The sequence below is a fragment of the Prionailurus bengalensis genome, chromosome C2 (genome assembly GCF_016509475.1).
Source record: "Prionailurus bengalensis isolate Pbe53 chromosome C2, Fcat_Pben_1.1_paternal_pri, whole genome shotgun sequence".
NCBI classification, from domain to species: Eukaryota; Metazoa; Chordata; class Mammalia; order Carnivora; family Felidae; genus Prionailurus; species Prionailurus bengalensis.
Window position 1 is genome coordinate 69,622,216 of NC_057350.1, and position 27,459 is coordinate 69,649,674.

At 48.7% G+C, this 27,459-nt stretch overlaps 1 protein-coding gene across 5 annotated transcripts in view; it reads right to left on the reverse strand.

Moving 5' to 3' along the window:
• Positions 1 to 27,459, reverse strand: part of MYLK (myosin light chain kinase) — a 212,911-nt gene that overhangs the window by 96,558 nt on the left and 88,894 nt on the right. For all 5 annotated transcript variants that reach the window (XM_043594342.1, XM_043594343.1, XM_043594341.1 and 2 more), the window contains exons 5-11: positions 26,625 to 26,790; positions 25,525 to 25,690; positions 23,429 to 23,447; positions 21,551 to 22,086; positions 20,819 to 21,025; positions 15,454 to 15,588; positions 12,224 to 12,376 (exon numbers count right to left, since the gene is read on the reverse strand). In XM_043594342.1, coding sequence (XP_043450277.1) covers positions 12,224 to 12,376; positions 15,454 to 15,588; positions 20,819 to 21,025; positions 21,551 to 22,086; positions 23,429 to 23,447; positions 25,525 to 25,690; positions 26,625 to 26,790 — 1,382 coding nt within the window. The remainder of the gene's footprint in view (positions 1 to 12,223; positions 12,377 to 15,453; positions 15,589 to 20,818; positions 21,026 to 21,550; positions 22,087 to 23,428; positions 23,448 to 25,524; positions 25,691 to 26,624; positions 26,791 to 27,459) is intronic.

Below are 27,459 nucleotides of genomic sequence, written 5' to 3' on the forward strand. Positions count from 1 at the left end.
CAAAATAAACATTAAAAAAATAAAAAAGAAACAGACTAACAATAGACACTACAACAGAGACAAATCTCATAAAAATGACATTGAATAAAGGAAGCCAAAGAAAGAGCACATACTGGATGATTCCATTTATATAAAAGTCTAGCAAATGCAAAATATAGTGACAGCAAGCAGGTCAGTGATTGCCTGGGGCTTATGGGGATAGATTGTAAAGGGGCACAAGGAAGCATTTGGGGTTGATGGAGATGTTCATTTCTTAAGATTGTGGTGAAGGTTTCATGGGTGAAGGTTTCAAATTAAACACCACGAATACATGCAATTCATTGTACATCAATATTAGTAAAAACTGGGGAAGAAAGTCTCTGAGGGAGGGAGGAAGTACACCAGCTAGTCAAAGATAAAAACTAGAACAACTCTCTGGGTTCAGGGCTGGCCCACTCACTCCTGTTCAGTTCTCTGGGGAAAAGGGTTAATAAACAGGCTTTCTGTTATTCTTGGAATACTCCCCAGGCTGGGCTTTGACCTGCCTCATGTGAGCAGGAGGGGAAGGGGCAGCAAAGTGGTTGAGTGTCAGCTTCCCACACAGAATAGTTCTGGTGCAGGACAAGCTCACGGCTGCTCAGTCTCTGATCTTGCCCTTTGCCTTGTGAACCAGGTGGCTTCAATGATTCTGTAGCTTTTTTGTTTTTGTTTTTTGGTGGGGGCAGGGAGAAGGAGGGAAGGGGCTATGATATCTCTATCTTAAACTATAAGTTTTGGGGGAAAGGGACTGAGGTATTTTGGGTTCTTATTAGCAAGGGCCACCTATATCAGATTTTCAGGAAGCCCATAGCCACGGGGATACATCTCCAAGGTGCCTTATATGCCTGAGAAAAGCCGAATTCCAAATTTGCCACCAAATTTTTCTCTTTTGGCACTAAAAACAGAATACAGCCCACTGCAGAGCTCTCCTGGCACAGCCTCTGGGAATGAGGAGGGGAGAGGGTGAGAAGGCTCAGGATGCTGAAGGAAAACTTCCCCCAAGGCAGGTGCATTGTGAAGGTTATGAAGCCAGAGCACAGGGGCAGTTGAGGCAGGGCAACCCGATGTTCTGTGACCAGAGGATGTGCTCTCAGGTCCCCACTGCTTCCTTCACCCCAGCCCCCAACATCGCTGCCTTTGACAGAGGGGCAGACAAGGTAGGCTTGCCTTTGACATGAGGCCCCGGGTCTGGGCTCAGGGAGGTCCAGTATTCAAAGTGTAGAGATCTCGTCTCGCTGGCTGGGCTACAGTGGCCAGGAAAGCAGCCTGCCTCAGGAGAGTTGAGGAATTTCCTGTCCTGCACAGACTGAGGCTTGAGGACAAAATGTTTTTGCCTGTCCGGATTCCCCCCATTCCTGCTTCTCTGCTGCCTCAGCCAGCCCCCAGCTTCAGAGGTCCATGTAGATGGGCATTCCTATGGGCCGCGGGAACATCAAAAACTCCTTCGAGCCAGTGGTGGCTCTTCCTTGGCCCCCACCCTCTCTCTGGTCTTCCCCCTGCCAAGTTTCCTGGCCCACACCTTATGGGTCTCAGCCAGTGGGGACTAAAAGTAGATCTGTGCCTCCCTCTCCTGTGAGGGTAGCCTGGCCACTGCCTTCCACGCAGCAGCTTACTGGTGCTCTGAAAGCCATGGGAAATGTAGGGTCTGAGGCCGGGGCCTCTCTCTGAAGCTCAACGTCCTCCCCTGTATTTAAGGTAATGACAGTATAATCCTGGGACTTAGGGAGTTTTAAAGAGATAACATGTGAACATACTTTGTATGACTATTCAACACCAATGAGACCTTCTGTGTGAGGCTGACACGCGTGTTGACTCACACTTACTCACCTGGGCTCCACTACTAGTGGATTATCAGCTGCAAAGGAACACAGATGGGGCCCTCACCCACGGATCACAGACTCATTTTTACATGACCCGAGGCAAATACTGTTAGGAATACAAATGTATTGCTTAAAACTCTCCTGGGATAGAGGTAAAATAATTAGAGAACAACCTGGCTGCACCCCCTCCAGGAGAGACATGAGTGGATGAGTGTTTTGTGGGTGCCTGGCCTAGGAGACACTGAGTCCCATGCCGCCATGGTCCCAGGAAGACCTGCTCTGTCTTCCCCAGGCCCTGAGCCTGGACGGAGGGCAGACAGAAGTGATTGGAAGTAAGTGTGCAGAATGAACCTGGCCTCAGACCTGCAGTCTGGGCTCACATGGGACCAGTATGACTGAATCTAGGCTAGTGAATGGCTGAGTCATCCCTAGCATTCAATCGCCCCAAGTTCTTCTCAGGGTGAGAAACCAACCAAGCCTCCCTACACACACACTCCGCACTGGGACTAAGGAGCCAGTGAGGATTTCAGTTCTGGGGCAAGTAGTTTTCTGTATGCAGCCCAAGAAAAGCAGCCCTCACTAGAACCCTGAAGCCCCAGTCCCAATACCACCACCCCACTTCACTGATAGAGAGGCCAGGGCATGCTCAAGGTCACGGGGCCAGTTACAGGCCGACCCAGAGCTCATACCCAGGCCTTCTGGTGGTAAGACCAGATGCTCTGGAGGCCATCTCTTCCAAGGGAGCCAGGCTTCTCCAGTGGTGAACCCTCCACAAGGACAGACGTCTTACCTGCTGACCTACAACCTAGACGCTGGCCAGGGGAGGAAAGCTAAAGCAAATCAAGGGCCAGCCAGGTAAAAAGAGCCAGGCGTGTGTATTTCATTTAATTCCAAAGCCAAATTGTTCTGTCTCACTGTGGCCTGTGTACTGTGCATCAGTTTATGCTCACTCTTGCACAGATTTAGATAAAATAAGACAGAGGGAAACCGGTGCTCTGAACTCCTAGCTCCAGCTGTGTGATCTGAAGCGAGCCCCCTGACCCACAGTTATCATCAGTTTTTTCTTTTATTTTTTTTAACACTTATTTATTTTTGAGGTGCAGAGAGAGAGAGTGTGAGCAGGGGAGGGGCAGAGAGAGAGGGACACACAGAATCCGAAGCAAGCTCCAGGCTCCGAGCTGTTAGCACAGAGCCCAATACAGGGCTCAGACCCACAAACCGTGAGATCATGACCTGAGCTGAAGTCGGATGCTTAATCGACTGAGCCACCCAGGCGCCCCAGTTATCATCACTTCTTGATGACGATACAGTGTTGATAAGTGTATAATGCATGATAAGCACTGCTGGGTTTTTAGATGATTAAAAGAAGCAACATGCAAAATGTATAATAAGTATATTTATAATAAGTATAAAAATAAATAATTTTTTTTTTAAATTTTTGCCTTTCCTAACCCATCTTTTTGGTTGGGTACACTCAATCTGACCATAACTAAAATGAGAACCATCCTCCAAACTAGGACACTCCCATTTAACCAGACAGACGTTTAGAAGGGCATTAACAGCCGCCTCTCTGTTGTGACATCGTCACAACAATGCTTTGCAGAGTCCAGCACTTGAGGGTTCAGAAAGATGATCGCAGCTGGTTCGGTGTCACCCTCAACATCCTCAGAGGGAGGGCAGGTGGTGTCCTCATTTTATGTCAGCTCAGAGAAGGGAGGTGGCCTGTCATAAGACACCGGGGCTGACATGGCCACCAGGGATCTGGTCTGGATGCTGCCCTGCTGCCCTGAGAACAAAGGCCAGCCACCTAGATTCCACTGGGAGCTCTCTGCTGTTGTTTGTGTCCATGCCCAGACTCACCAGTTACCTGAGAGAGGTGGGCCTCTGGGGTCGTGCTTTAGCTATCATCTGGCACAGTCCTGCTTTGAAGCAGGGGGACGGGGGCCAGGGTCTGAGACGAAAGGCCCCCAGTGGCCCAGGGAACCTGAGCCTTCTTCATCTGGGGAGGGCAGACACTGGCTGTGGCACACAGATGGCAAGGGAGAGGTCCGGGGGACCCAGTGACAGATGCGCTACCCAGCTCAAATGGGGCTGGACTAAATACACTCAGGTTTCCCCCGTATCTGTGCTTCCTGCTGCTCTGCTGAGACCAAGCCCAGAGAAGGCCTTCTCTCTGGGCTCCAGGAAGGGCCGAGCCCCCTTGATTTACTGGCACAGGATTAAAGATTGAACATGAACTCATCCATGGCTCTGGTACTTGGTCACTTGGCTGATGACTCTCTAGTCACTCATGGACTCACTCTGTCATTTAACTGAGTAGCTAGCTGCTGGGTGCCCCGTTCCATTTGGAGAGAAAGGGAGTGAATCAAACCTGTCTTCCATGGAAAGACAAGGACTGAGACCAGGAATACTTAGAAGCAGTTTGTTGATAAGCCAAAATGATGCCGTATCGATTAAAGCTGGTAGTGGGGAAGGGGGAGGAGCAGGAGAGAGGACAGAGCAAAGATGGATGGAGGGAAAAGGAAGGGCCCTACTGACCCTCCGGGTTTTTCCTCCTTGGCCATGCTCTGTTTTGACTCATCAGAAACTGTTTTTGCAGAATCCTGTCATGAACTTGAACATGAACTTCTTTCTCCAGTGAAGAAGTATCCAGCAGAGAACTTGTCGAGGTCCCCAAGAACCAGAGGGGGTGGCGTGGGGGCTGAGCAGCTGCAGGCCTGGTTCTGCAGCTAACTAGCCAGGTTTGGTGGGCAAATGCCTCTCCTCCCAGCAAGGGCTTCCTCCACCTGTCACATGGAGTTAACTCAAAGGTGGAAAGTGGACTTGTTACTGGAATTAAGTAAGATGAGCCAGCTTTTCTAACCGATTAGACTTTGTCTATTAAAAACAATGTTCCTCGGGGCTCTTGTGTGGCTTAGTTGGTTAAGCGTTAGACTCTTGTTTTCGACTCAGGTCGTGATCTGACAGTTCATGAGGTCAAGCCCAGTGCTGGGCTCTGCGCTGACAGTATGGAGCCTGCTTGGGATTCTCTCTCTCCTGCTCTCTGCCCCTCCCCTGCTTGCATGCATACACTCTCGGCTCAAAATAAATAAATAAACTTAAAAAAAAGGTCCTCGTTAAAAACATTAATTGATAGTTTGAAACACTCGCATGAACTGGTATTAATACAATATTATATTTTGAGGAGCTCCTATTCAGAGGAAGAGTTAAATACCCACATAGCAGGTGTACTTTGTTACTGTTCTCACTAATTCTTATACAATAGCCTGTATAACTCATTCCTCAAACCTGGAGACATGAGCAAGGCTGTTAGCTTTTCTTGGGCTTGAAATTAAGAAACCTCTGCAGCCTCAGTCCCAGTGGCTGGCTGTGATCTCAGCCCTCCCTCTGTACTAAAATGATCCCCCTATTCTTCCCTTTGGGTCCTTCCTTTCCTTTCCATGCGTTTAACAGGAAAAACAATTCAGAATTCTCTAGAGAAGCATTTTCTGGGGTGGCTCAAAGCATTTTTTGGCGTGACTCAGTTGGTTAAGTGTCTGACTCTGGATTTCGGCTCGGGTCGTAGTCTCATGGTTCATGAGATCAAGCCCCAAATCAGGCTCTGCGCTGAGTGTGGAGCCTGCTTGAGATTCTCAGTCTCTCTCTCTCTTTCTCTCTGCCCCACCCCCCAATACTCACCTGCCCTCTCTCTCAAAATAAGTAAATAAACTTTAAGAGGAAAAAAAAGGGGCGCCTGGGTGGCGCAGTCGGTTAAGCGTCCGACTTCAGCCAGGTCACGATCTCGCAGTCCATGAGTTCGAGCCCCGCGTCGGGCTCTGGGCTGATGGCCCAGAGCCTGGAGCCTGTTTCCGATTCTGTGTCTCCCTCTCTCTCTGCCCCTCCCCCGTTCATGCTCTGTCTCTCTCTGTCCCAAAAATAAATAAAAAACGTTGAAAAAAAAAAAAATTAAAAAAAAAAAAAAAAGAGGAAAAAAAAGCGTTTTCTCCACCTGTCTTTTATTAGCCCACCTGATGCTCTTCAAAGGCCCATGTTTATGGATCCAAACTTGCATTAAATACACATGTTTACACTTTGAGTCGTTTGTCTTGAAAATGGTCCCCAGCAGGCTCCCAGCTCATTTAAAACTTATCTCCGATTACAACAAAAAACTGTGGTAAAGTGTTTAAACAGATGACACAGACATATAAAACACAGACAGTGTTGGTGGGAAACACCCTACCATCTAAGGAGCCCCCAGGACTCTCCCCTATGGAGGAGCATCGCCTATTGCTGTCGTGGCCATTTACTGAGTCCCACTCTCAGAGCCTCAGGGCTTGTCCATCAGCAGCTTGCCCGCATCCCTGGATTCACAGGTGGTCACCCAATGAAAATGGACGTGGACTAGCCCTCCCCTACTTCCTAACACCCCATCTCCTAATGCCTCCATGCACAGACACACAGACCTCTTGCAACTGCACAGCTGGAGGGAAAAGGACTGGCAAGCTGTTCTGCTTAGTCACTACAAGGCACAATACCATTCCAGCAGCAACTCGGATTCACTCCAAACCCTGTAATACTATGGAAATTCAGTAAATCACCAACTGACGGGGAGTTCTGGAAGCAGTCTTCCCTTCTTTATTTGGTGCTCAAAGTCCAGCATGGTCCAGGGATCACAGACTAGCCTCCTCCTTTCCCTAAATGCTATCACTGTTGACTCTACTCATCAAAGTACTCATCAAAGTAAGCTTACTTTGATCAAAGTACTCATCAAAGTAAGCTTACCTTCACCTAGCCCTTTCCTATATGCAAGGTGTGAATCCCCGGGAAGGTATGTGAATTCTCTTCCAACAAAAGTCTGTCTCCTCAGCAAATAAACCTACTTGGTGATTCAACAAAACTTCTGTGTCGTAAAAAGAGATTCTTCCCTGCAGGGCCTTGCTCGGTTGGCTTTTCTTCCCCCAACTGACTTCTCTAGAACCTAAGAAACAAGTGGGAATAGAAGTGTGCAAGGAAAAGAATGAAAGGAAACAATGACATATGACACTCCCCAAAAGATCTCTGACCAGTAATGACGGGGCTGCTGGATGGGAAGCAGGAATCATTGCAACCACAGCCTTCTTACTGACTCAGAGGTTATAATCAAACTCTAAACGTAAAGGTATAGCATCCAAACCACCCAATCCTCCCTCCAAACGAGGGCCTGGGAACCACATTCTCCATCACACTGTCATAGCACAGATCACATTTTGCTGTTAGGGACACAAAGCTGTAATTCTGGATGGCATTTTGACCAAGGACTCCAAGCAAATAAATGACAGATATGACCAACAGTGGGTTGGAGAAGTAGACAGTTCTACATCTTTAATTGTCCAATTAGTAAAATAAGGCCACAGTTCAATGATATGGACACATATGTATACATGTGTACTCAGAGGTCTTTCTGTGACATGAAGAACCCACATGTTGCACAACCCCATTTCTGTTACAGTCAGCCTATATAAAACTAGAATACTGCGGGGCACCTGGGTGGCTCAGTCGATCGAGCGTCCGACTCTTGCTTTTGGCTCAGGCCATGATCCCAGGGTCGTGGGATTGAGCCCCGCCTTGGGCTCCTCGCTGAGCTTGGGCTGCTGTTTGGGATGCTCTGCCTCTCTTCCCCACGCTCTCTCTCTCTCTCTCTCTCAAGAATAAATAAATAAATTAAAAAAAAAAACATTTAAAAGACTTTTGGACAGATGTTGCGGGTGGACCAAGGTTCTTAAAGGACAAAAAAAATCAAAACTCATGTTTATTCTTCTTCAGTAAGTTTCTCTTGAGCTAACGTAAGTATTATAAATGTTTTCAGTGCTTGTAAGCTTACAGAGGGTAGGGTCCAAACCCGACACTACCATCCAGAGTACCCGAGCATAGAATGGGAGAGAGGTGGTAGCAGGGGGCTGTCCGGGCTCCAAGCTGCCCCACAGAGTGCCTGCCATTCAACTGAAAGCAATCTGGGCTTCTACTGATGCTCTCACTGTCCAGCAATGGCTGACCTCCCTGGCACTAGTGTTTTCATTAGGGTATCTTCACCAAAAACAAATACTTTAATAAATATGCTTCTTTTCTTTTCTTTTTTTTTTTTTACTCTAGAAATCAGTGTGTTTGTTTGTTTTTAATTTACCAACAGTTCATGTCCTGAGATGCCTTTAAGAGGCCCAGCAAGTGGGGGCACCTGGGTGGCTCAGTCGGCTGTGTTCAACCTCAGCTCAGGTCATGATCTCAAGCTTCAGGAGTTTGAGCCCCATATTGGGCTCTCTGCTGACACTTTGGATCCTCTGTCCCCCTCTCTCTTTGCCCTTTCTCTGTTTGTGTGCTCATTCTCTCTCTCAAATATAAATAAAAACATTAAAAAAAGAAAAGAAAAGAGGCCCAGTAAACTTTCAGTTAAATAAACAACCATTAGGCTGAGACACTCTGTCAAAATGGGCACAGTTAGCAAGTTAGCAAATCTAGTCACTTAAGAATTTTAGCCTTGACAAAGATACTTCAGGGGGAGAGAAACTAAAATATTCTAGCCTGAGGAAGTGTCTCCCTAACCCCAGTGACTCAGTCCAAATACACTGAAATATTTACTCTCCCTCAGATCTTCCTGGGCTTTGCAGGAATTTAGATTAATCACCCTTTAGTCTCCATCCTGGGTCGGGGTGGTGAGGGAGGGCTTTCATTGTCTGGTTAACTACTGGGGATTTTATTTCTAGGGAGGGTGCAGGAAAGGAGGAATATTTGTTGAGGGTCTCTTGAGAGCTAGTTTGTGGATTTCTTGCACATGCCAATGAGTACTGAGCACCCAGGCAAGTGGGGAGGCAGAGGGGTACCCTGGGGAGATCACTGACCTCCGTGTGCCTTTATCCATTCACTGAACACATGCTCATAGAGCAGGCCCCATTCTACACGCAGTAATGAGTAAGACATGGCCCCTGCCTGCAGAGAGCCAACAGTCTGGCAGGGAAGACAACGAAACAGCAATTAGAGTAAAATTCCACAGTAAGAATAAAATTGCGAGCTCCTTACCCATAGAGGCCCTGTTTGATGCGCCCCTGCGTCTCTTCCTGAACTCACTCTCTACCGCTGGCCACCCACTCACCATGCTCCAGCCACATGGTTTATCTCACTGTTCCTTGAACAAGCTGATCTTGTTCTGAATAAGGGCCTTTGCACTTACTGTACTGCCTGCTTTCGCAGCACTCTCTCCAGCTCACTGAAGTCTCTGTTCAAAAGTTACCTCTGCCTAGAGTCTTCTTTCACCACCTACCATCCAAAAGGATCCCCTGTACCCTTCTATGTCAGTATTGGATTAAACCAGGTGCTGGTTGTTGGGTGTCTCCCCATCAGAATGTACACACCATGAAGGCAGAGCTTATCAATCCTGCCCACGGCAGCCTCCCCAGAATGATGTCTGGCACAAAGCAGGGGTTCAAGTACAGATTTACTGACAAATAAGCACAGTGATAAGGGCGCTTCAGCCAGTAAGATAACTCACTCATTCTGGGGATACCAGGGAGGGCTTCCTAGAGGAAGTGACATCTGTTGGGGGAGATAGACAGAGTTTGGAGAAAGGGGTTGCCATGGAGAGGAGGCAGAGAAAGCCGGGTAAGCTGGCTGCAGAAATCATGTCAGAGTGCTGGGCCAGCGATTTCTGGATTACAAAACCTTGGCTAAAGAGGTGACAAAGAGCACATCCATGCCTGGCCTTCCTCAGCATCTGTGGGACTCTCCCGCTCATCTTGCCCACGGCAGAGCCGCCCTGGAAACCACCCCTCCCTGGAAACCAGAGAGGGCACTCTGCTCAAGGGCGCCCTCTCGTGGCCAGAGTCCCTAGAATGGCTTGCTCCTCTGGTTCTCCTGTCTGGCCCAATGCCTCCCTTCTCTGATTCTGATTGTCTCCCTTCACTAGAAACCAACAAACAGGTATACGGACCGTCAGACAATCACCTATCTACTGTGGCAAAGTTGGTCCTTTGGTAAAACTGGTTAGACTTGGCATTTTACCTTGTTTAAAAGTGGGGGTCAGCATACACTGAGCACGTCCTCTGTTCAGAAGACATTACATGCATTCGTTAACTTAATCCTCACAGTACTGGGGACTGTGACTATCAGTGTCCCCACTGCACAGAAGAGGAAGATGAGGCCCGGAGAGTCAAATGGAACTCAGGTCACCGGGCAGCCTGCTGCACAGCCACAATGAGACTGTGGCCCCCAGCACGTTGAGGGTAGCAGAAAGGCCAGACCCTGGGCAGCTACGCGGAGGCCGGAACAGCACTCGGTACAGTAGAGCTTGCAGCCGCCCCCAGCCCTGAGCCGAGCCGCCTTGGGGCAGGGCCCGGGGTGCCACGGCGGCAGGCAGGCTCAGCCCACCCCACTCCTGTGCAGATGGCCCAGCCCTGCGGCTCCAGCGCGTGGCTGCGTCTCTCAGCCTGCTTCACCATTTATGGTATCTCAGCCTCTGTTTGGCCTTCACAGGCCAGTAAATCCCCACACCGGGAGGGAGTTCTCACCCACACAGGGCTGTCCTCAGAGCAAACCCAAAGGGCTCTGGCAGAGTTCTTGCTGAGGACCTATTCCTGCTTTAAAACATGTTTGGATAGGCAATCACCCTGGCCTCACTCCTCCCACAGACCTGGGGACATGGAGGACAGCCCCAAAGACCCCTTGATCCTTTGTCTGGGGACCCCCACCTCCAGTAGGGCTATTAGCCCAGCTGGGTCTCTTTAATCCAATCTAAAGCCAGGCAAGTGGGGACAGGCACTGGATTAGCAGGGCCGCTGGCTGAAGCTAGCCAGGAGAGTCTCAGACAGTAGACTCATCACACGTCATTCTGGCCCTCTCGCCTGTTACTAGACTGTGGGGTAGGCCGTGTGGACCTCCAAGGAGAGTCCCCTGTCGGGAAGGTGAGGGCCGCTGCCAAGGAGAGAAGGCTCAGATCTCTTCTTCTTGTTTCATTACTACAATTTCCTGAGGCCCCTCAAAGAGCCATGAAATGAGATCTGTGAGGATAAAGGGGATAGATAATGACAGCCAGAATTCTGGCTGACAAATTCCTGGGAGTCAGACTCAGGCTCCCACCTGGGTGTGAACAGCTTCCTGAAAGGAAGCAGAGGCCAGGTCCCGAGTGATGACTCCATGCCAGAGAACTTCAGAGATATTGGGGAGGCCAGGGCATGTGCCCTTTCTTGGCAGGGCACCTCACAGAGCCAGTCTCACCATGAGCCCCTTAATCCCTAAGGGGTGACACTGCTGAGCCCACAGGGCCCAGACTCTCCCTTTGGGCCAGAGGATGCATGCTCTAGAAAAGGGCCAGGCATGGGAATGAGCACAGGCTTGGGGTCATGAGGATGTGGGTCTGAAAGGCCAGCTCCACTTGCTAGCCTGTGTGCGTAGGCAAGTTGCATTAAGGGTCTGAGACCTCCAGACCCTTCTGTGTAAAAGAGGGAGAGCACTGCCCTCCCCAGGGCTGCTGAGGTCTAAAGAAGAAAGTATTTAAGGTAGTAACCAGCACATGATTTTCCTCTTGCCCTTTTCAGTGAAACCATATCCTGTGGCCTCCCAGAAGGTGGCTGTTCACGTTACAGGGAGACTCTCCCCATGAGGCCTGAACCCTGGGGGATGGAGAGAAGAGACATGGTCTCCTGCCAGTTTGCTGGGAAAACAGAGCACAGCACACCCGGTTCAAGCACCCAGGCCCCAGTCACACCCAGGAGCTGGGGGCCCAGGCTGGGGTGAGAGTGGGGAGGCAGGCTTACCTGAACACCCTGGCCCTGGGAAGCATTCCCCAGGCACTGTCACCATGCCTGCTGACACCACAGCGCAGACAACTGTGTCTTGAGTGCTGTGGCTCCCCTGAAACTTCCTGGGACTAAAGGCTTGGCGAGGATCAATGGATGACCATGATAATCAGATTACTGGACACCATGCTGGTGATGTATGAAAATGAGCCCAGGCTGGTGGGGAGGAGCAGGGACAGAAGGAAAAGGGGAACAACCTGCAACCCTCTCAAAGCCTCAATACCAGCACTCTGTTACCCAGTAGCCCCCAGCACGGGAGGTGGCATTTGTGAGACACCTAAGTCCTAAGGGAGTACGTGAGTACTCCTCCTAAGTCATTTTTCAGTGTGCAAAGTCTTCACACTGGGAGCTTCTTCAGCCAAGGGAGCCCTCGCCTCCTTCCCTTGAATCTTCCCTTAGCCCAGGTCGGGTGAGGAGGTGGGGAATTGGCTTTTGAATATTCATCTGCCCTGGCACACCCCTGTCACTGTGAGGCCATTCTAGAGGCTATTTCCTCCACCTGCCTGCCTTCAGGTGTAGTGCTCTTTCTCCAAAGCAGATGTCTGCAGCAAAGGTGCTTCTAGAGAGGTGCCCAGAGGCTCCTACCATGGACAGTGACCCGGGCGCTGCAGGACACCTGCCCCAAGGTGTTCTTGGCCAGACAGGTGTAGATGCCATCGTCCTCCGGCAGGGCGTCCTGGATGTGGAGCTCGGCCACGCCGGCCTCACAGGAAGAGTGAGCGTACTGGATGGGTTGCTCTGTGGAGGCAAGCACAGGAAGGCTCAGGCCAAGGGGTTTCCAGTGGAGGGGATGTGAGCCCTGTCCTCTGCAGGGCTGCTGTTGTCATGTCGCCACGCTTGCTCAGATCCACCGGGGGCCGATGACATGGCAGGCCCACTCCTAGCCAGCTGGACAGAGGCTTGCAGGTGCCATGGAGGGAGGTGCAGGAGCAAGGCTGGGGCGGGCAGGACTGTGGGGGGAGATTCTGGAGGCATTGAGAATGCAGAAGGGAAAGGGACATAGTTCTGTGCATTTTGTTTAAACAAACAGTCCTTACATCCACATCCTGGACTTCACAGAATTCTGAGCCTGGAAAGAATCTTACAGGGTCATCTGGCCCATAGCCCAGCTTCAGGCACAACAGGCCTCACCCAGACAACATGAGGCTCCTGGCTCCTTTTAGACATCTCCAGAAATAATGACTTCATTCCCACTGCAGATATTCATCAGAAGGCAGTTGTGTGACCTCCACCTGATGTTGCAGTTGGGTCCATTTCAGTACATTTTAGGGTCCATGGAAAAGATAAATATGGGAAACTAAAAATGACTCTAGTCCCTTCTTCTCAGAGTCCCCGCTACAAGATGCCCTTTATTCCGGTCACATAAAGTCCTTCATGGAGATAGAGGCACATGCTATGAACGTCATTGGTTTCCTTAATGCTATATGTTCCTGGGACTTTATCATTCCAGGATGTGAGCTTTCATTTCCAGAGGGAAAAAAAAATCTCATTACTGAATATTCTGGCCTTAGAACAGGAATGTGTCCATTCACCATATAGGAAGCAACTGTCAATTTCTTCATTCACCATATAGGAAGCAACTGTCAATTTCTTCCCTTGTCAGGCTCCAGGGTCCTGGTTTGCATTTCATAAAATTGAGAGTGGGCGGTAGGGGAGGGACAAAGTGCAGAAAGAAGTCCTCTCCCTGCAATGCAATGTTTTCTTATGCACATAGCAACACTTTGTGTCTCTGGGACAGTCTGCAGAGACTGCCAAGCAAGCATGCCATAGGGCGGGAGAGAAGAGATTCTGCCCTACCTACTGCACTTCATGAAGGGGGTCAGGATCCTGCTACTGAGATGACTGAACACTACTCTTTGCTTTTTGTGAAAATGACGCCCTAAAACCTATCTTCCTTGAGAATACCAGTACATTCCATGACTGCCATCAAAGGGCCTCTGCTGTCGAAATGTGCCAAAAAAATGTTTGAGACCTCTTTTGTTACTGGGGGGTAACTCATTTTGGCCCTACAAGCGTGGGATGGAATGGTGGCCCCAGAAAGGAGCTGTTGGCTCAGGGCACTCAGAATTATAGAATTGGGAGACCCAGAACTCTCGGACCCCAAGACTGGGAAGACCAATCAGCAGCCAAGGGAACTTGAGCACGCTCTCCCTCTAGTGGTAATGGTGTGGAAATGCCAAGATTCACCAAGAATAAGAAGGTGGGGTTGCTTTTCCCAGTCCTGAGGGGTGCAGACCAGGGGTCAGCAAACTATTGCTCATAGGCCCAATCTGAACTTCAGCCTGCTTTTGTATGGTCTGGAAGCCAAGAATAGTTCTTACATATTTTAAATCGTTGAAAAAAAAATCAAAGGTAAAATATTTTGTGATCCGTGAAAATCATATGAAATTCACACTTCAGTGTCCACAAATAAAGTTTTATTGCAACACTGCCATACTTATTCATTTACAACTTGCCTCTGGCTGCTTTTATGCCACAGTAGCACATTTGAGTAGTTGTGACAGAGGCTGTATGGCCAGCAAAGCTGAAAATATTTACTATCTGGCCCTTTATAGAAAATGTGTCTGGACCTCTGGTCTGGATTCTGAGCCAGATGGAAGTGAAACTCTCTTACTCAGATCCTTGACTAGTCTTTCATGCCCATGTTCTGTTCCAGCTGCAAGGAGGCTGCCTGTTTGTAGTCAGTCACAGGATCCGACAGAAGCTCTGTCCATAGTGAGGAGTGGAGGGAAGGGCGACCTCAATTTTCACTTATTTGTCCAAGAAGATGACACATAGAAAGACTACATGGAACCTTCTCTCACTCACTAGAGATAATTTCTACCACAGCCTCAGCAAACTATACCAACTAGGAAGGTTTATAAGTAACACATCAACGGGATAAACAACTAGGGGCTATTTGGTGCATAGGTGACAGGTGCCGCTGTCCCTTGAGGGGCATATTCTATCAGCCCTGAAAACTGGCTGAGGTCCCAAACCTTTTGTTCCAGCCCATTTCCTCACCCATAAAGAAGCTGATGCCCAGAGAGGTAAAGTGGGGTGTCCAAGGTCATCTGACCACTCGATGGTAGAGGAGAAGTGCCCTTTGTCTCCTGATGGGCAGGTGCCCCTTCACCCTCCTTGTGGATCCCCAAAGCAGACGCTGCCCAATGGCATCAATGTTATGAAGTGTTGTTAGTTCTAAAATTAGATTCCTCCCATAAATTTGGAATTGAAAGGCTTTTTTAAAAAGAGAAGAGTGATAATACGAGATAACCAATTTTTTTCCAAAAGACCTTACCAGGCGAAAACAAACAAACAAAAAGTTGGCATGTCTCTCTAGGACTATACCATTAAAAAAATTACCGGTCTATGAATCCCCAAACCAACTGCCACTAAATAAAAGGTGAGGTTCCATGAGTAACTTCCAGTGTGGTTCACTAATTTAATTTGTTCATTTATTGACTCAACAAATGTTTATTGAGGGTCTACTATGAGCCTGGCCACAAAAATGAACCAAATTGCTTGTGCACCCATGTACCAGGCACGTTAACTGTTTTGTATTAAGGAACTAACTTAATTTTCACATCTGCCACTCTGGAAGGTAGTTGATGTTATTCCCATGTTGCCGGAGCTCAAGGCTCAGATAAAAATAGTAACTTGCCCAGTGTCCCCAGCCGGGCAATAGTAGACTGTGATCTTTCTGCACCCTGTGACTTCTGTACCCAGCATTTCCTACTTATGCATAGATGGTTCTGAGTAATAAATGGGGGAAAGCCAAGTGAGTATGCAGGCAGGGCCAAAGGGCCCAGAGGGCTGGAGCAGGGGGAACTCACCATTGAGCAGCCAAGTGATTTGGGGGACCGGGATCCCCTGCACTGAGCACTGCAGCACAAAGTCCTGGCCCTCAATGACAGTGCAGTCCTTCAGGACACTGGAGAATGAGGGAGCCACCTCCATCACAGCCAGCTCTGCAAGGGCAAAGAACAGACAGGCCACCTCAGACCACCCTGGCCTGCTCTGGTGACAGACTGCAGTCACCCTGAGCCTCACAGGCAGATGCCTCACTGCCCCAAACACCCGGAGCTTCCTTAGGAGCCTGGCTGGACCTTTACCTATCTTCACACTTGGAGGCAGGCAGCACCACAGGTGTGGAGACCTGGACTGGGAGGCAGAGAAAGCGGCAGGGGCTATTTCATGGTCACAGAACAGCCCAGGTCTGGGAGTGCTCAGGACACGGGCCTGTACCCCTTCCCCCAACACCCGCCCCGCACCTGGGACTCAGGCACCTCCTAGGTTGGCTTCCTTTTGTGTCCTGGAGCATCCACAGAACTTCTTCCCCACTTTCTCGTGCCCTTCTCTCCTTTAACATATTCTATCAGACCTGCACAATCTTGGGAATATCTTTGTACTTGTAGAGACAACATGCCCACTGGTAAGGACATTTCAGTTTTAATTACTATTTTTTTCCAATTCCAGGACAAAGACTCACGTGTGTTGTAGTTTTCCAACCTAAGCCGATGGTTCAGGACCACTGGGGGCGTGGGACTATGCATTACTAAGTTCCCTCATGATTCTGATGCATATTCGAGAACCACTGAGCTGAACTTTCCAGAAGCCCTCTACATTGGTGAATTGGGGAGCATTTTGTAGTTTGGGGATCTTAACTAAGAGCAATAGGAATAGATAATCTCTTCTACAACTGGAACATGCTGCAGAAACGTCAAGGTGGCTGACAGCTGAGAAGAGGAAATGGGTTTGGTGATTAGACGAGGCCTCAGCAGTGGGGTGGCTCAGTTGGTTCAGTGTCTGTCTTTGGCTCAGGTCATGATCTCACAGCTCGTAAGCCCCGCTCCAGACCGTCCGCCATCAGTGCAGAGCCTGCTTTGGATCCTCTGTCTCCCTCTGTCTCTGCCCTTTCCCCACTCTCTCTCTCTCTCTCTCTCTCAAAAATGAACATTAAGAAAAAGCCTCACCAGTGCGTTTCAAGAGAAGCTAGTCCAGGCAGTGGTGAGGGGTAAGCCATATTATACTGCAGGAGTTTAAGGGCAAACACGGGTACTTGAGGGCTTACTATGTGCCAAGTACTTTTCTAGATATGACTGTGACAGTGCCATGAGGTTGCTATCTTAAGCTCACTTTACAGACCAGGTTAAGTCCAATGGTGAAGACAGGCTTTTTGCCCAGCTACATCCGCCCTTCTACCCCCACACCAGAGCTCCCCTATGGGGAGAGAAGGCCGCAGGAGAGCAGCTACAGTCAGAATGATGGTGCATGTGATCTTCACTGCCACCGAGGGAAGGGATGAACAGACTACCTCAAGAGCTGTGGGAAGGCACTTCTATCCCTTTTCCCAGCCAACATCAAATTCCCTCCCAGGGAAATGCCGTAGACAGCCATTGAAAAAATATGGACTTCTTTGTCAGACCAACATGGGTAAGAAATATGCCACCTTTCACAAGGTGTGTGACCTCCAACAAGTCATTTAGCTTCATTACAGCTTAGTATTCTCATCTGGAAAATGGGTGTGACTACAATGATCTCACGAGACTGTTGGGATAACTGAATGGAATAACAGAGATAAAGCATTTATTTATTTATTTATTTTACATTTATTTTTGAAAGACAGAGAGAGACAGAGCACAAGTGGGGGAGGGGCAGAGAGAGAAGGAGACACAGAAACTGAAGCAAGCTCCAGGCTCCGAGCTGTCAGTACAGAGCCTGACGCGAGGCTCGAACCCACGAACCATGAGATCATGACCTGAGCTGAAGTCGGATGCTTAACCGACTGAGTCACCCAGGTGCCCAAAATCAAAGTCATTAAAACAAAAAAATTTTTAATGCTCATTTACTTACGAGAGAGAGAGAGAGAGAGAGAGAGAGAGAGAGAGTGGGGGAGGGGCAGAAAGAGAGGGAGACACAGAATCCGAAGCAGGCTCCAGGCTCCAAGCTGTCAGCACAGAGCCCGACGCGGGGCTTGAACCCATAAACCACGAGATCATGACCTGAGCCGAAGTCAGACGCTCAACCGACTGAGCCACCCAGGTACCCCCAGAGAGAAAGCATTTAGCACAAATGCTAGCACAAAGCCTGGCACGTTGAGCAGGTCTTTGCGGAGTGTGAGCTGTTGTTATCAAATGGAAGCTGTGCATCAATACTACACCTGCAGCAAGTTTGGGGTGAAAGACAATGGAGAAATCAAGGAGGAGCTTCAGGGGCTGTCGAGCAGAAGGAAGACTTTCTTTCCTTTTTCAGCATAGGGAAGACCAGAGCATGCTTCTAGGGAGAAGTGAGAGAGACTCTGGATAAAGAGAGGGAGACAGGGGCGCCTGGGTGGCGCAGTCGGTTAAGCGTCCGACTTCAGCCAGGTCACGATCTCACGGTCCGTGAGTTCGAGCCCCGCGTCGGGCTCTGGGCTGATGGCTCAGAGCCTGGAGCTTGTTTCCGATTCTGTGTCTCCCTCTCTCTCTGCCCCTCCCCCGTTCATGCTCTGTCTCTCTCTGTCCCAAAAATAAATAAACGTTGAAAAAAAAAATTAAAAAAAAAAAAAAAGAGAGGGAGACAGATTGAAGAAATGATGGGAGAGTAAATCATCATTAAATAAGATCTTTGTAGAGAGAGGAAGGGATGGAGAGGGAAGTCCAGGTAAGAGACAGACAGCTCTTCTGCAGCAACGGGACAAAAGGGAGAAAGAGGGTGTTGCAAGAGAAGGTGAAAAGACATGTGTCAGGTGACCTGCATGCTGGTGAAGTCATCAGGAACGGTTTTAGACCAGCCAGTGTCTCCAGGAGGAGGGGGAGTAGAGAAGTACTTTTGCAATGACAGCATAAGGGCTTCTAAAATCCACTCCTCCATACAAGTGACAAGGACACTGGCAAACACAGTCAAATTCAACTTTTTCTGAACTCTGGGCATTAACCAAAGACTTACAACATTCTGAGCAGCATTCATTCAAAAACAAACAGCTGACTGTTGGTAAGAAGAGCCAGCTTTGTGGCGGGCTTAATTCCCATCCCGTTTGCCCCAGGTCTGTGGTAGCTCTGAAGACCACATTCTCTTTCATCCCTACCTGACTGTAAGGAGAATCTTGATGCATAGCTTCCATTTAATAATAATGCTAGTTAACACTCCAACAATGTTGGTTGGCAAAATGATGCTTTTTAACTTTCAGTGGACATGATGCCATGTGTCCATCCCATGCATAGAGCCTGGGATGATGAGGCTCAGGCTCTTGCACTTATGAACTCTATAGGAACTCCCACCTCCAAATGGAACGGATAATATTTCTTATGAAGAAATTCATGAACATAGGAAAAATCCCAATTGAGAAGTAAATCAACTGTATTCATGTAGTGAGAAGTAAGATTACCCCCACCTCTTCCTAAGAATCCCCAGTTTCCCTTCCTTGAGACAAGTCATGGACCCTTCCAGAAATGTTTTATGCACACGTAAGCATCTGTGTGCACATATCTACATAGTTTCTTTTCTTTTTGTGCAAATAGCGTATGATACACACAGCTCTGCACTTGGCTCTTCTCCCTTACTGGTATATCTTGGACATGCTTCACCATCAGAGCCCACAGATCCGCCATATTTGTTTTACTGGCTGCATGGAATCCTACTGTATGGATGAAGCACTAAGTTCTTTTCTTTTCCTTTCTTTTTTTGGAAACATTTATTATGGCAAATTTCAAACATACACTCTAGTAAAGAGGGCAGTACAGTGGATTATCATATACCTGTTTCTCAAATTTAATAATTATCAACTCATGGTCAATCTCATATCATTTTTATGTTCACCAGCTCCCACTACACATGGATTATTTCTGAAGAAAATATCAGGAATCATATTATTTCACTAGTAAATAACTCAATTTATATTTCTAAACTACACAGACTTAAAAAACCCCCACAAGACCATCGTATCTTAAAAATAGCACTAATTCCTTTATATCAAATATCTTGTGGATGCTCAAATTTTCCTTGTGTTCTCATTTAAAAAACATTTTTTAAGGTGTCTCAATCAGGATCCACAGAAAGTCCATGGATTACAACTGTTGATATCTCATGTATCTTTTCATCAAAGTTTCCAATTGGAAATTTTCCTTCCTCCTCTTTTTCTTGCAATTTATTTGTTGAAAAAAATAGGCAAAGAGTATTTGTCCCATAGAACTTCCAACAGCCTGAAATTTGCTGACTCTATCCCTGTGGTTTAATATGTTCCTCAATGGGCTGAGGGTCCCTAAGTAGCATTCAAAATAAGGAGGAAATTTTATAGAGATAGATGGGTATAAGGATATTTATCACAGTTTTGTTACGACAGTGAAAAAATGGAAACAAGGTAAATATTCAATGATAAGAGCAAGCCTAAATCAGATACGCTATTCTATGAAATATCATATGGCTGTTCAAGTCATGTTTTTGAGGTGTGCCCGGATGGCTCAGTCGGTTAAGTGTCTGACTCTTGGTTTCGGCCCAGGTCACAATCTCATGGTTCGTGAGTTTGAGCTCCACGTTTGGGGTTCTGTGTCTCCCTCTCTCTCTGCCCCTCCCTCTCTCTTTCTTAAAAATAAGTATGCAAACACTTTTTAAAAATCATTTTTTTTGAAGAATATTAAGGTAATATAGAAAGAAATCGTATAGAAAGATGCTTATGTAACATGAACAAATTAGAATAGAAAGCAGTATACAAACAGCACAATGCCGATTTTGTTTTAAAGACATTAAAATACCTTTTAATGTTTCTGAGTCATAAGGCCATCTTGTGTTTAAATCCCCCACCGTGAACATGCATAACTTTTATAAACAGATATTTCAGTAAACATAAAAGATGCGGGATCCCACATCATCTCCTATGACTCTAAATGTGTATATTTAGTGAACATTTGGTTCTCTGTGGTTACAAGAATGAGTCATGGCACTCCTTGGACAGCTGAGGAACCCAGAAAAGGGAGCTCTGGGCAGGGCTGGGCATGGGGTGTGGGCATGCTTATTCTGAGGGGACTGTGGCGTGAACTCCTGATCAGGAGCCACGGTCCTGGAGCAATGACTTTGGCCTTGGCATGTGGGTGGGGACGGTGCTTCTGTGGGGTTGTACACCCTGCATGGGGGTGGTAGGGGGCAACACTCCTGTGGTGTAGGAAGCACCCCATAGATGGCCCCACCACGGAAAACCCAGGGTGACTGGAGGAGTGGACTCACGTTTCACCAAGAGAGTCCAGCCACAGGACACCTGGCCTTGGACATTGGAGGCCGTGCAGCTGTAGTTCCCACTGTCCCTGGCCCGCGCTCTGAGCAGGCAGAGGTGATGGCATCTGCCTTCTTCATAAACCTCAACGATGCCTTCTCGTCTTCTCACGGGGGCACCTTCCAGGAACCAGGTCACTTCAGGCTTCGGGGTCCCTGAAACTACAGGGCCAGGCAAAGGGCATGAGGCTCCCAGAAAGCGTACTGTGCCAGTGGGGCGGGCGGCATGCTGGGCCCATGGGAGGAGCTAGGGCTGGTGTGAGCTGCCCTCCTGCTGAAGAGGCTCTTACCCCTCACCCTGCACTGTGTAGGAGTAAACATCTCAAGATGGAAGCAGGGTCCTTGGGGAGGACAGACATAGGATGACAAGCCAGGTCTCCAGATCAGCCAAAGCCAGCAGAAGGGAGAAAAGAGGAGCCCCTGTGGCTTGTTTTTGATAGTGATATTGATGATGGGTTTTCCCCTCTAGAGTGGTAAGAATTAGGGCACAGGGCCGAGGCCCTATCCAACAACGAACATCGGGCCACTGCTGGGTGTTTCTCCAGAACAAGGCACATTACTAGACTGAGTCCTTCCTGAGGGAAGACCCCTGTGAGGTGGCTTCTGGGCCAGGTGGGAGGGAGTAGCCACCCAGGGGCTACATTGGTGAGGTGGGGTAGGGCAGTGACCTTCTTCAGCTCTACTCACCCTCACATCTGAACTTGACTATTTGATCTTCAATGACTTCCTGGCTTTGGGGCTTGCTTTCAAATTTGGGGAATGTGTAATCCCTCCGGCTCTCCATGGGGATTTTCCTGGTAGCAACCTTGCTCACAACCTCCTGGCTTCCCAGGCCAGAATGCCTGGTGGGGAGGGTGGCTGGAGGAGGGGCAGCTGGCCTCTCCCCATCTTCTCCAGAAGGAGAGAGTGCGCCCGAGGCCAGTGCTCTTATTTCCGGCTGGACTTTTGCGACCTGCAGGGTGATGGTGCTGGAAGTCTTCTGCAGGATGGGGCTGCTCAGGGCTTTCCTAGGTGGGTCCCCAGATGGCTCCAGCTTGGACTCCCGCAGGGGCTGAGGATGGCTACCTGTAGCCCAGGTCGGGGAGCCACCTCTCTGGGTGCCGGAGCAGTTTTTTTTTTCAGCTGCAGGCTCCAGGCTGCCCAGTTTCGGCCCCTGCGTCGCTCCATTGGTCACTTCCTTCCTGATATCTGATTTGGCTGCCTTTGTTCCTCTCACAAATGACCTGTGTGGTGGTGGTTTGGCAGGGGGAGGGGCGGGCAATGGGGAGGGAGGAGGAGAAATAGAATGATCATCTGGTTACTCACAAACACTACTCTTCACGGGATCGTGAAAGCCTACCAATTAAGACAGAGTACAGGCAAAGGTCTCTCTCTCTGCAGCTTTCTCAGCTTCCCAACCCAGAAGGCAAGCAGTCATTCCTGCACTTCCCTGCCCCTCATCCCAATCCAGAATCCTGTCTGCACTTATCCAATCAGCCTTTTTTCTCCCCCTCCACCCAAGTGCCACCCTAGTTCCCACCACACAACTGGCTCCCCCTTGTCCCCGCTGGCCCCCTCTGATCCATTTGGTTCTCTGCATCCATTTTGGATTCTGCATGAGAAGCACAGCTGATCTTTGCTGCACTGAGCTTCTCAAGATGGCCCATGTGAGCCGGCTCCCGCTGCCTCCTGGACCTCACAAGACTATCTTTGACGCCTACCACGCTACAGCCACACACGTGCTCTTGCGGCTCCCCTCCGTACCACCCCTCTCCTGAGAATGCTCCCTCCCTGAGCTTTTCCTCTTCTGGTTAACACCACCCTTCAAGGGCCTGAGCTCAATGTCAAGTGTTCAGGATGGGCTTCTCTGAACCTCTAATCTAAATTAGCGCTGCTCATTACCCTTCCTCAGATGCACGGCAGCTGGTAACTAAGGTAGCTCCGCTGAAAGCCCCTTCTCTCCACCAGATGTCTGCCCACCCTGCAGACCCAGCGTCTAGCCCCGGGCCTCACGCATGGACAAGGAAGCTCCTGATGAAGACGTGCTACATGGGCGAGTGGATTCTGCCTGGCACAGCACCCTTCCTAATGACTGCTAACTGATAAAGGCATTGGCCAGACTCTGGGAAAGATGACAGCATTGTGTCTTCAAGAGTCTCACTACGGGGCGCCTGGGTGGCACAGTCGGTTAAGCGTCCGACTTCAGCCAGGTCACGATCTCGCGGTCCGTGAGTTCGAGCCCCGCGTCAGGCTCTGGGCTGATGGCTCAGAGCCTGGAGCCTGTTTCCAATTCTGTGTCTCCCTCTCTCTCTGCCCCTCCCCCATTCATGCTCTGTCTCTCTCTGTCCCAAAAATAAAAATAAACGTTAAAAAAAAAAAAAAAGAGTCTCACTATGATGGCAAGCCTACTACAGAACCTGTATGGCCTACTGCAACAGGAGAATGAGACCAAACACAACCATGTCCCCCAACAGTCAGTTCTCCCTCCTATATGACGACTCGGAAATTCGAGGCATTTCTCCATTACAACCTCTTTTCTTGCAGGGCATCCCAAGATGGAAACAACGACTACAAGCCTAGACATACCTATTGGCATTGTCCAAACCTGGAAAAAGGGAGAGGGGTAGACTGTTAGTGGAATATTACAGGTACCGAGAGGAGAAAGTGATAAGACAACTCTGTTTTTCATTTCTTATGGAGTGTTCACGTCCCCAGCTCCCACTCTGCCCCTCACCTCCACTCCTACCTCCCTCACTCCCTCAGCTTCCTGGTCCTGAACTACTCAGGTGGATCTGATGAGCTCCTCTGAGCCCTCCCCTGAGACAATGTCAACATTTCCAGGGCTTCCCTGGGCCATCTACGGTGGCCTCAGTGGCCATACTCTGTGCCACGGGACCTGTCCTGTTCACTAGCCACAGAAGGAAACGAATTATGGAACAAACAAAAATAAACATCAGAAAAGTTCAAACCCAAACAGTTTAACTTACATATGGCCCTAGAAAACAAACTTCCCAAAGTGACCAGTTTTCACAAATACTTGCTTTAAAAATATACAGGGATGGGGCGCCTGCGCGGCTCAGTCGGTTAAGCATCCAACAGCTCAGGTCATGATCTTGTGGTCTGTGAGTTTGAGCTCTGCGTCCAGCTCTGTGCTGACAAGCTAAGAGCTTGGAGCCTGCTTTGGATTCTGGGTCTCCCTCTCTCTCTGCCCCTCCCCCGCTCATACTCTGTCTCTGTCTCTCAAAAATAAACATTGAAAAAAAAAATACAGTCAGTTCTTCAAAGAGAAAAAAATACCATATATTTTTTCCTGCCACATTGTTTTTTTAAAATTTTATTTTGGAAAATTTCAAAACATACACTAGTAGAGAGGATATAACAAACTCAGAAAGCCATCACTCAGATTTAAAAAATAGTGACATTTTACCAGTCTTTCTTATCCCTCTTTCTTTTGGTTTTTAGAGGAATTTCTTCTGGGAGTATTTTTTAATAAGTTTATTTATTTTGAGAGAGAGAGAGACAGAGAGAGAACCAGAAGGGGAAGGGCAGAGAAAGAGGGGGACAGAGGATCTGAAGTGGGTTCTGCTCTGACAGCAGAGAGCCCGATATGGGGCTCAAACTCATGACCCATGAGATTATGACTTGAGCCGAAGTTGGACGCTTAACCGACTGAGCCACCCAGGTTCCCCCGGGAGTATTTTAAAACATATCCCAGGCAATGTATCATTTTGCCATTAAGAATCTGAGAAGGGAGCAGTTCTTTAATTCAGTGCTAGGGCAAGTAGAGGGAGTGGTTAAATCACTCTTCTCAATGTCCAACAGCGAGTCTCCATCCCATGGTGAGCTGTAAAGTCTACTTCTTTCAGGACCAGGACTTTTGATAGTATAGGATGGAAGACAGAATACCAGCACATACTGTACATAGTACAACTCGGGACTGTTTTATGAAACTTGTTTCGGTTTGATATGTTTATATATATAATGTCCTGGGTTGCAACGTAGAACTCTCTGTGAGTTGAGAAAAACACCTGAGACATCAATGGGGAAGACGGCAAGGAGGAATCGTTTCTGAGACAGGAAGAGGAGATTGAAGGTCATTTCTCTCCCTGACCCCCCCAAATCCCACCTTGCTCAAGGTTCCCACTCTGCGGAGTGATGCCAATCCCCTTCCCTGCCCACACTCCTGCTTCCACAGGCTGGATGTGGCGGAGCCAAGGGGAATGCAAAGAGGAGACATATTCAAAGAGATTTCCTAGGGAGAACTGACAGGGGCCAATGCCTACAGCAAGGAGGAGGCAAGAGTCAAAGGAGATGCTGAAATGCCCAGCCCGGGTGAGAAAGAAAAGCAGAATACAGGGGTAGAAAGAGTTAAGTTGAGGGAAGACTTGAAGAGAAGGACAGAGTAGATGATAAATTAAATCTTAGGCAGGTTAAAGTTGAGGTGATGGTGAGACATGAGCAACGTCGACTTTTCCAGTGGCAATTAGAGATACAAAAAGGAGTCTGAGCAAAAAGAAAAGGCTGCAGACACAGGCGTGGGGCATAGTGCAGTGACTAAGTTCAAGATCTCGCCCCTAGGGAAGGCATGGGTATGTGGGCAGGTCAGTGTCACACAGATCTGTAATGAATAGCAGCTCCTTCTAGGAGGGGCCTTCTGCACTGGGCCACCCACCAGTCGATACCTTGGATAGAAAGCTCGGCCGACATGGAGGCCTTCCCCGACCCATTCACCACCATGCACGTGTACACTCCCATATCATCTCGGCTGACCTCACGGATTTCCAGAACTTGTACTCCATTCTTCTCAGACATAGATACACGGGCACTTGGCTTCAGGGGAACATCTCCCTGTGGATGAGCAGAGGGTAGTTTGGTCAGAGAAACCTGTTTACCTTTTGGCACTATCCTACCTCCTGCCAGTCTCGGGGGGACGGACACCAGGCACAGGCAGAACTCTTTGCTCTGGGCTCTGTCAATGTGCTCAGAGAGGAGTCCTTGGACAATCCAAGGGCCCTGACTTGAGGTCTATGTGTGTGGTGCGGCATCAGGTCCAGCTTAGAGCAGGCATATGGAAGTTGTTCCAAAGGAGCCCTAGTTCCAAAGGAGCCTAAGACATCCTACATTCCTCACTTTGGTTCTGCTTTGCCTCCCTCTCCTTTATTCTTTTTCCAGGGTCAGTCCAGGAGAATTAGGAAATAGCTAAAAGTGTCCCATCACTCATTTTCATCCAGGAGTTCCATCTATGAAAGCGACTCTCGCAGGCCTTGACCCCAAATGTTCCCCACATCTCCTCAAGGCCCTGTTCCCTCTCTCCTCTGCTCTGCCTTCACCTTGTCCAGCCCTGAATGAAATACTCCAGACAGTATTTTGAGATAGGTGGGATCATCTCTGCCTCACAGATAAGGAGACCAGGGTTGCAAGAGACAAATGACTTGCCCAGCATCACATGTTTCATGAATGATGGAGCTGTGGCTTGAAACCTAGTCTCATGACTTCAAATTCCACTCTGTTGACATGGTCATGTCTGTACTGACTCAGAAGTTTAATGCTGTTTGGGGAGTATATGGATTATAGGACATTGATGGCTGAGTAACAGAGGCAGAGTGTGCAAATAGGGGCAAGAAGAAGCATGACTACTGACCTACAGAGAACCCTAGAGAACGACTGGAGTTGAAACAGAAGGAACTGATTAGAAAGACAGACCCTTGTCGGGCCAAGGGTCTAACCCGCCACATTCAGGGTCCCCAGGCCTGGGCCAGAGTTGGGGCAGATAAAACCTCACCTTGAGCCACGTGACCTGGGGTTGGGGCCGGCCAGTGATCTTGCAGGAGAACCGTCCCATCTGTCCCTCTTTGACTACGGCTCGACCCAGCTTGGTAGCAAACTTCGGTGGGCACTCTCCCCAGATGCTGGGACGGGTCTCCACCGCGGGGGCTGCAAATCTGTCCCTGGAAAGAAATCAGCAGAGTGCAGTAGCAATTCAGATATTCTCTCTGCCCTCCACCCACGTCACTTAAGTTGGGTCAGATACCAGCAAAGGGCAACCTTCCCAATTCCGTGCCTCAAACACATTTCTCATGTACCCTCTGGAAAAGTCTGTGGCACCAAAGCCTATTTCCTCTACCTCCTGAACATCCAATCAGACTTTATATAAGAGCCTCCCTTGAAGTAAGGTATACCTGAATTCTACTGAGCTCTGGCCAAAACCTGGGTTTTGGCCAACAGACTACAAGCAGAAGTGACGTTTGCCACCTCTCAGCTCAACCCACAAAAACCTCCTGTGAGATTCTCCACACTCTCTCTCTAGATGCAGAAGATCCAAGAGAAGCTCCAAGGCCAAGAGATGATGGAACCATAAGAAGGGAGGAGCCTGGGTCCCTGAAAGATGATGGCAAGGTTTTCCACCTGTTCAAGAATATCTAAGTGGACTTTGCTTGAGTAAAAAAAAAATCAACTTTCCCTGCATTAAGCCATTAAAGTTTAGGGGCTTGTCTGTTATAGCAGCAACTGTTACTTATCTTTACCAATACAGGTTTACTTTCCATAAGAGGTGTCACATATTGATTGCCTCTTCTAGGTCTGCTTACTTACATCTTCTGACTATTGCCGTGATTGTC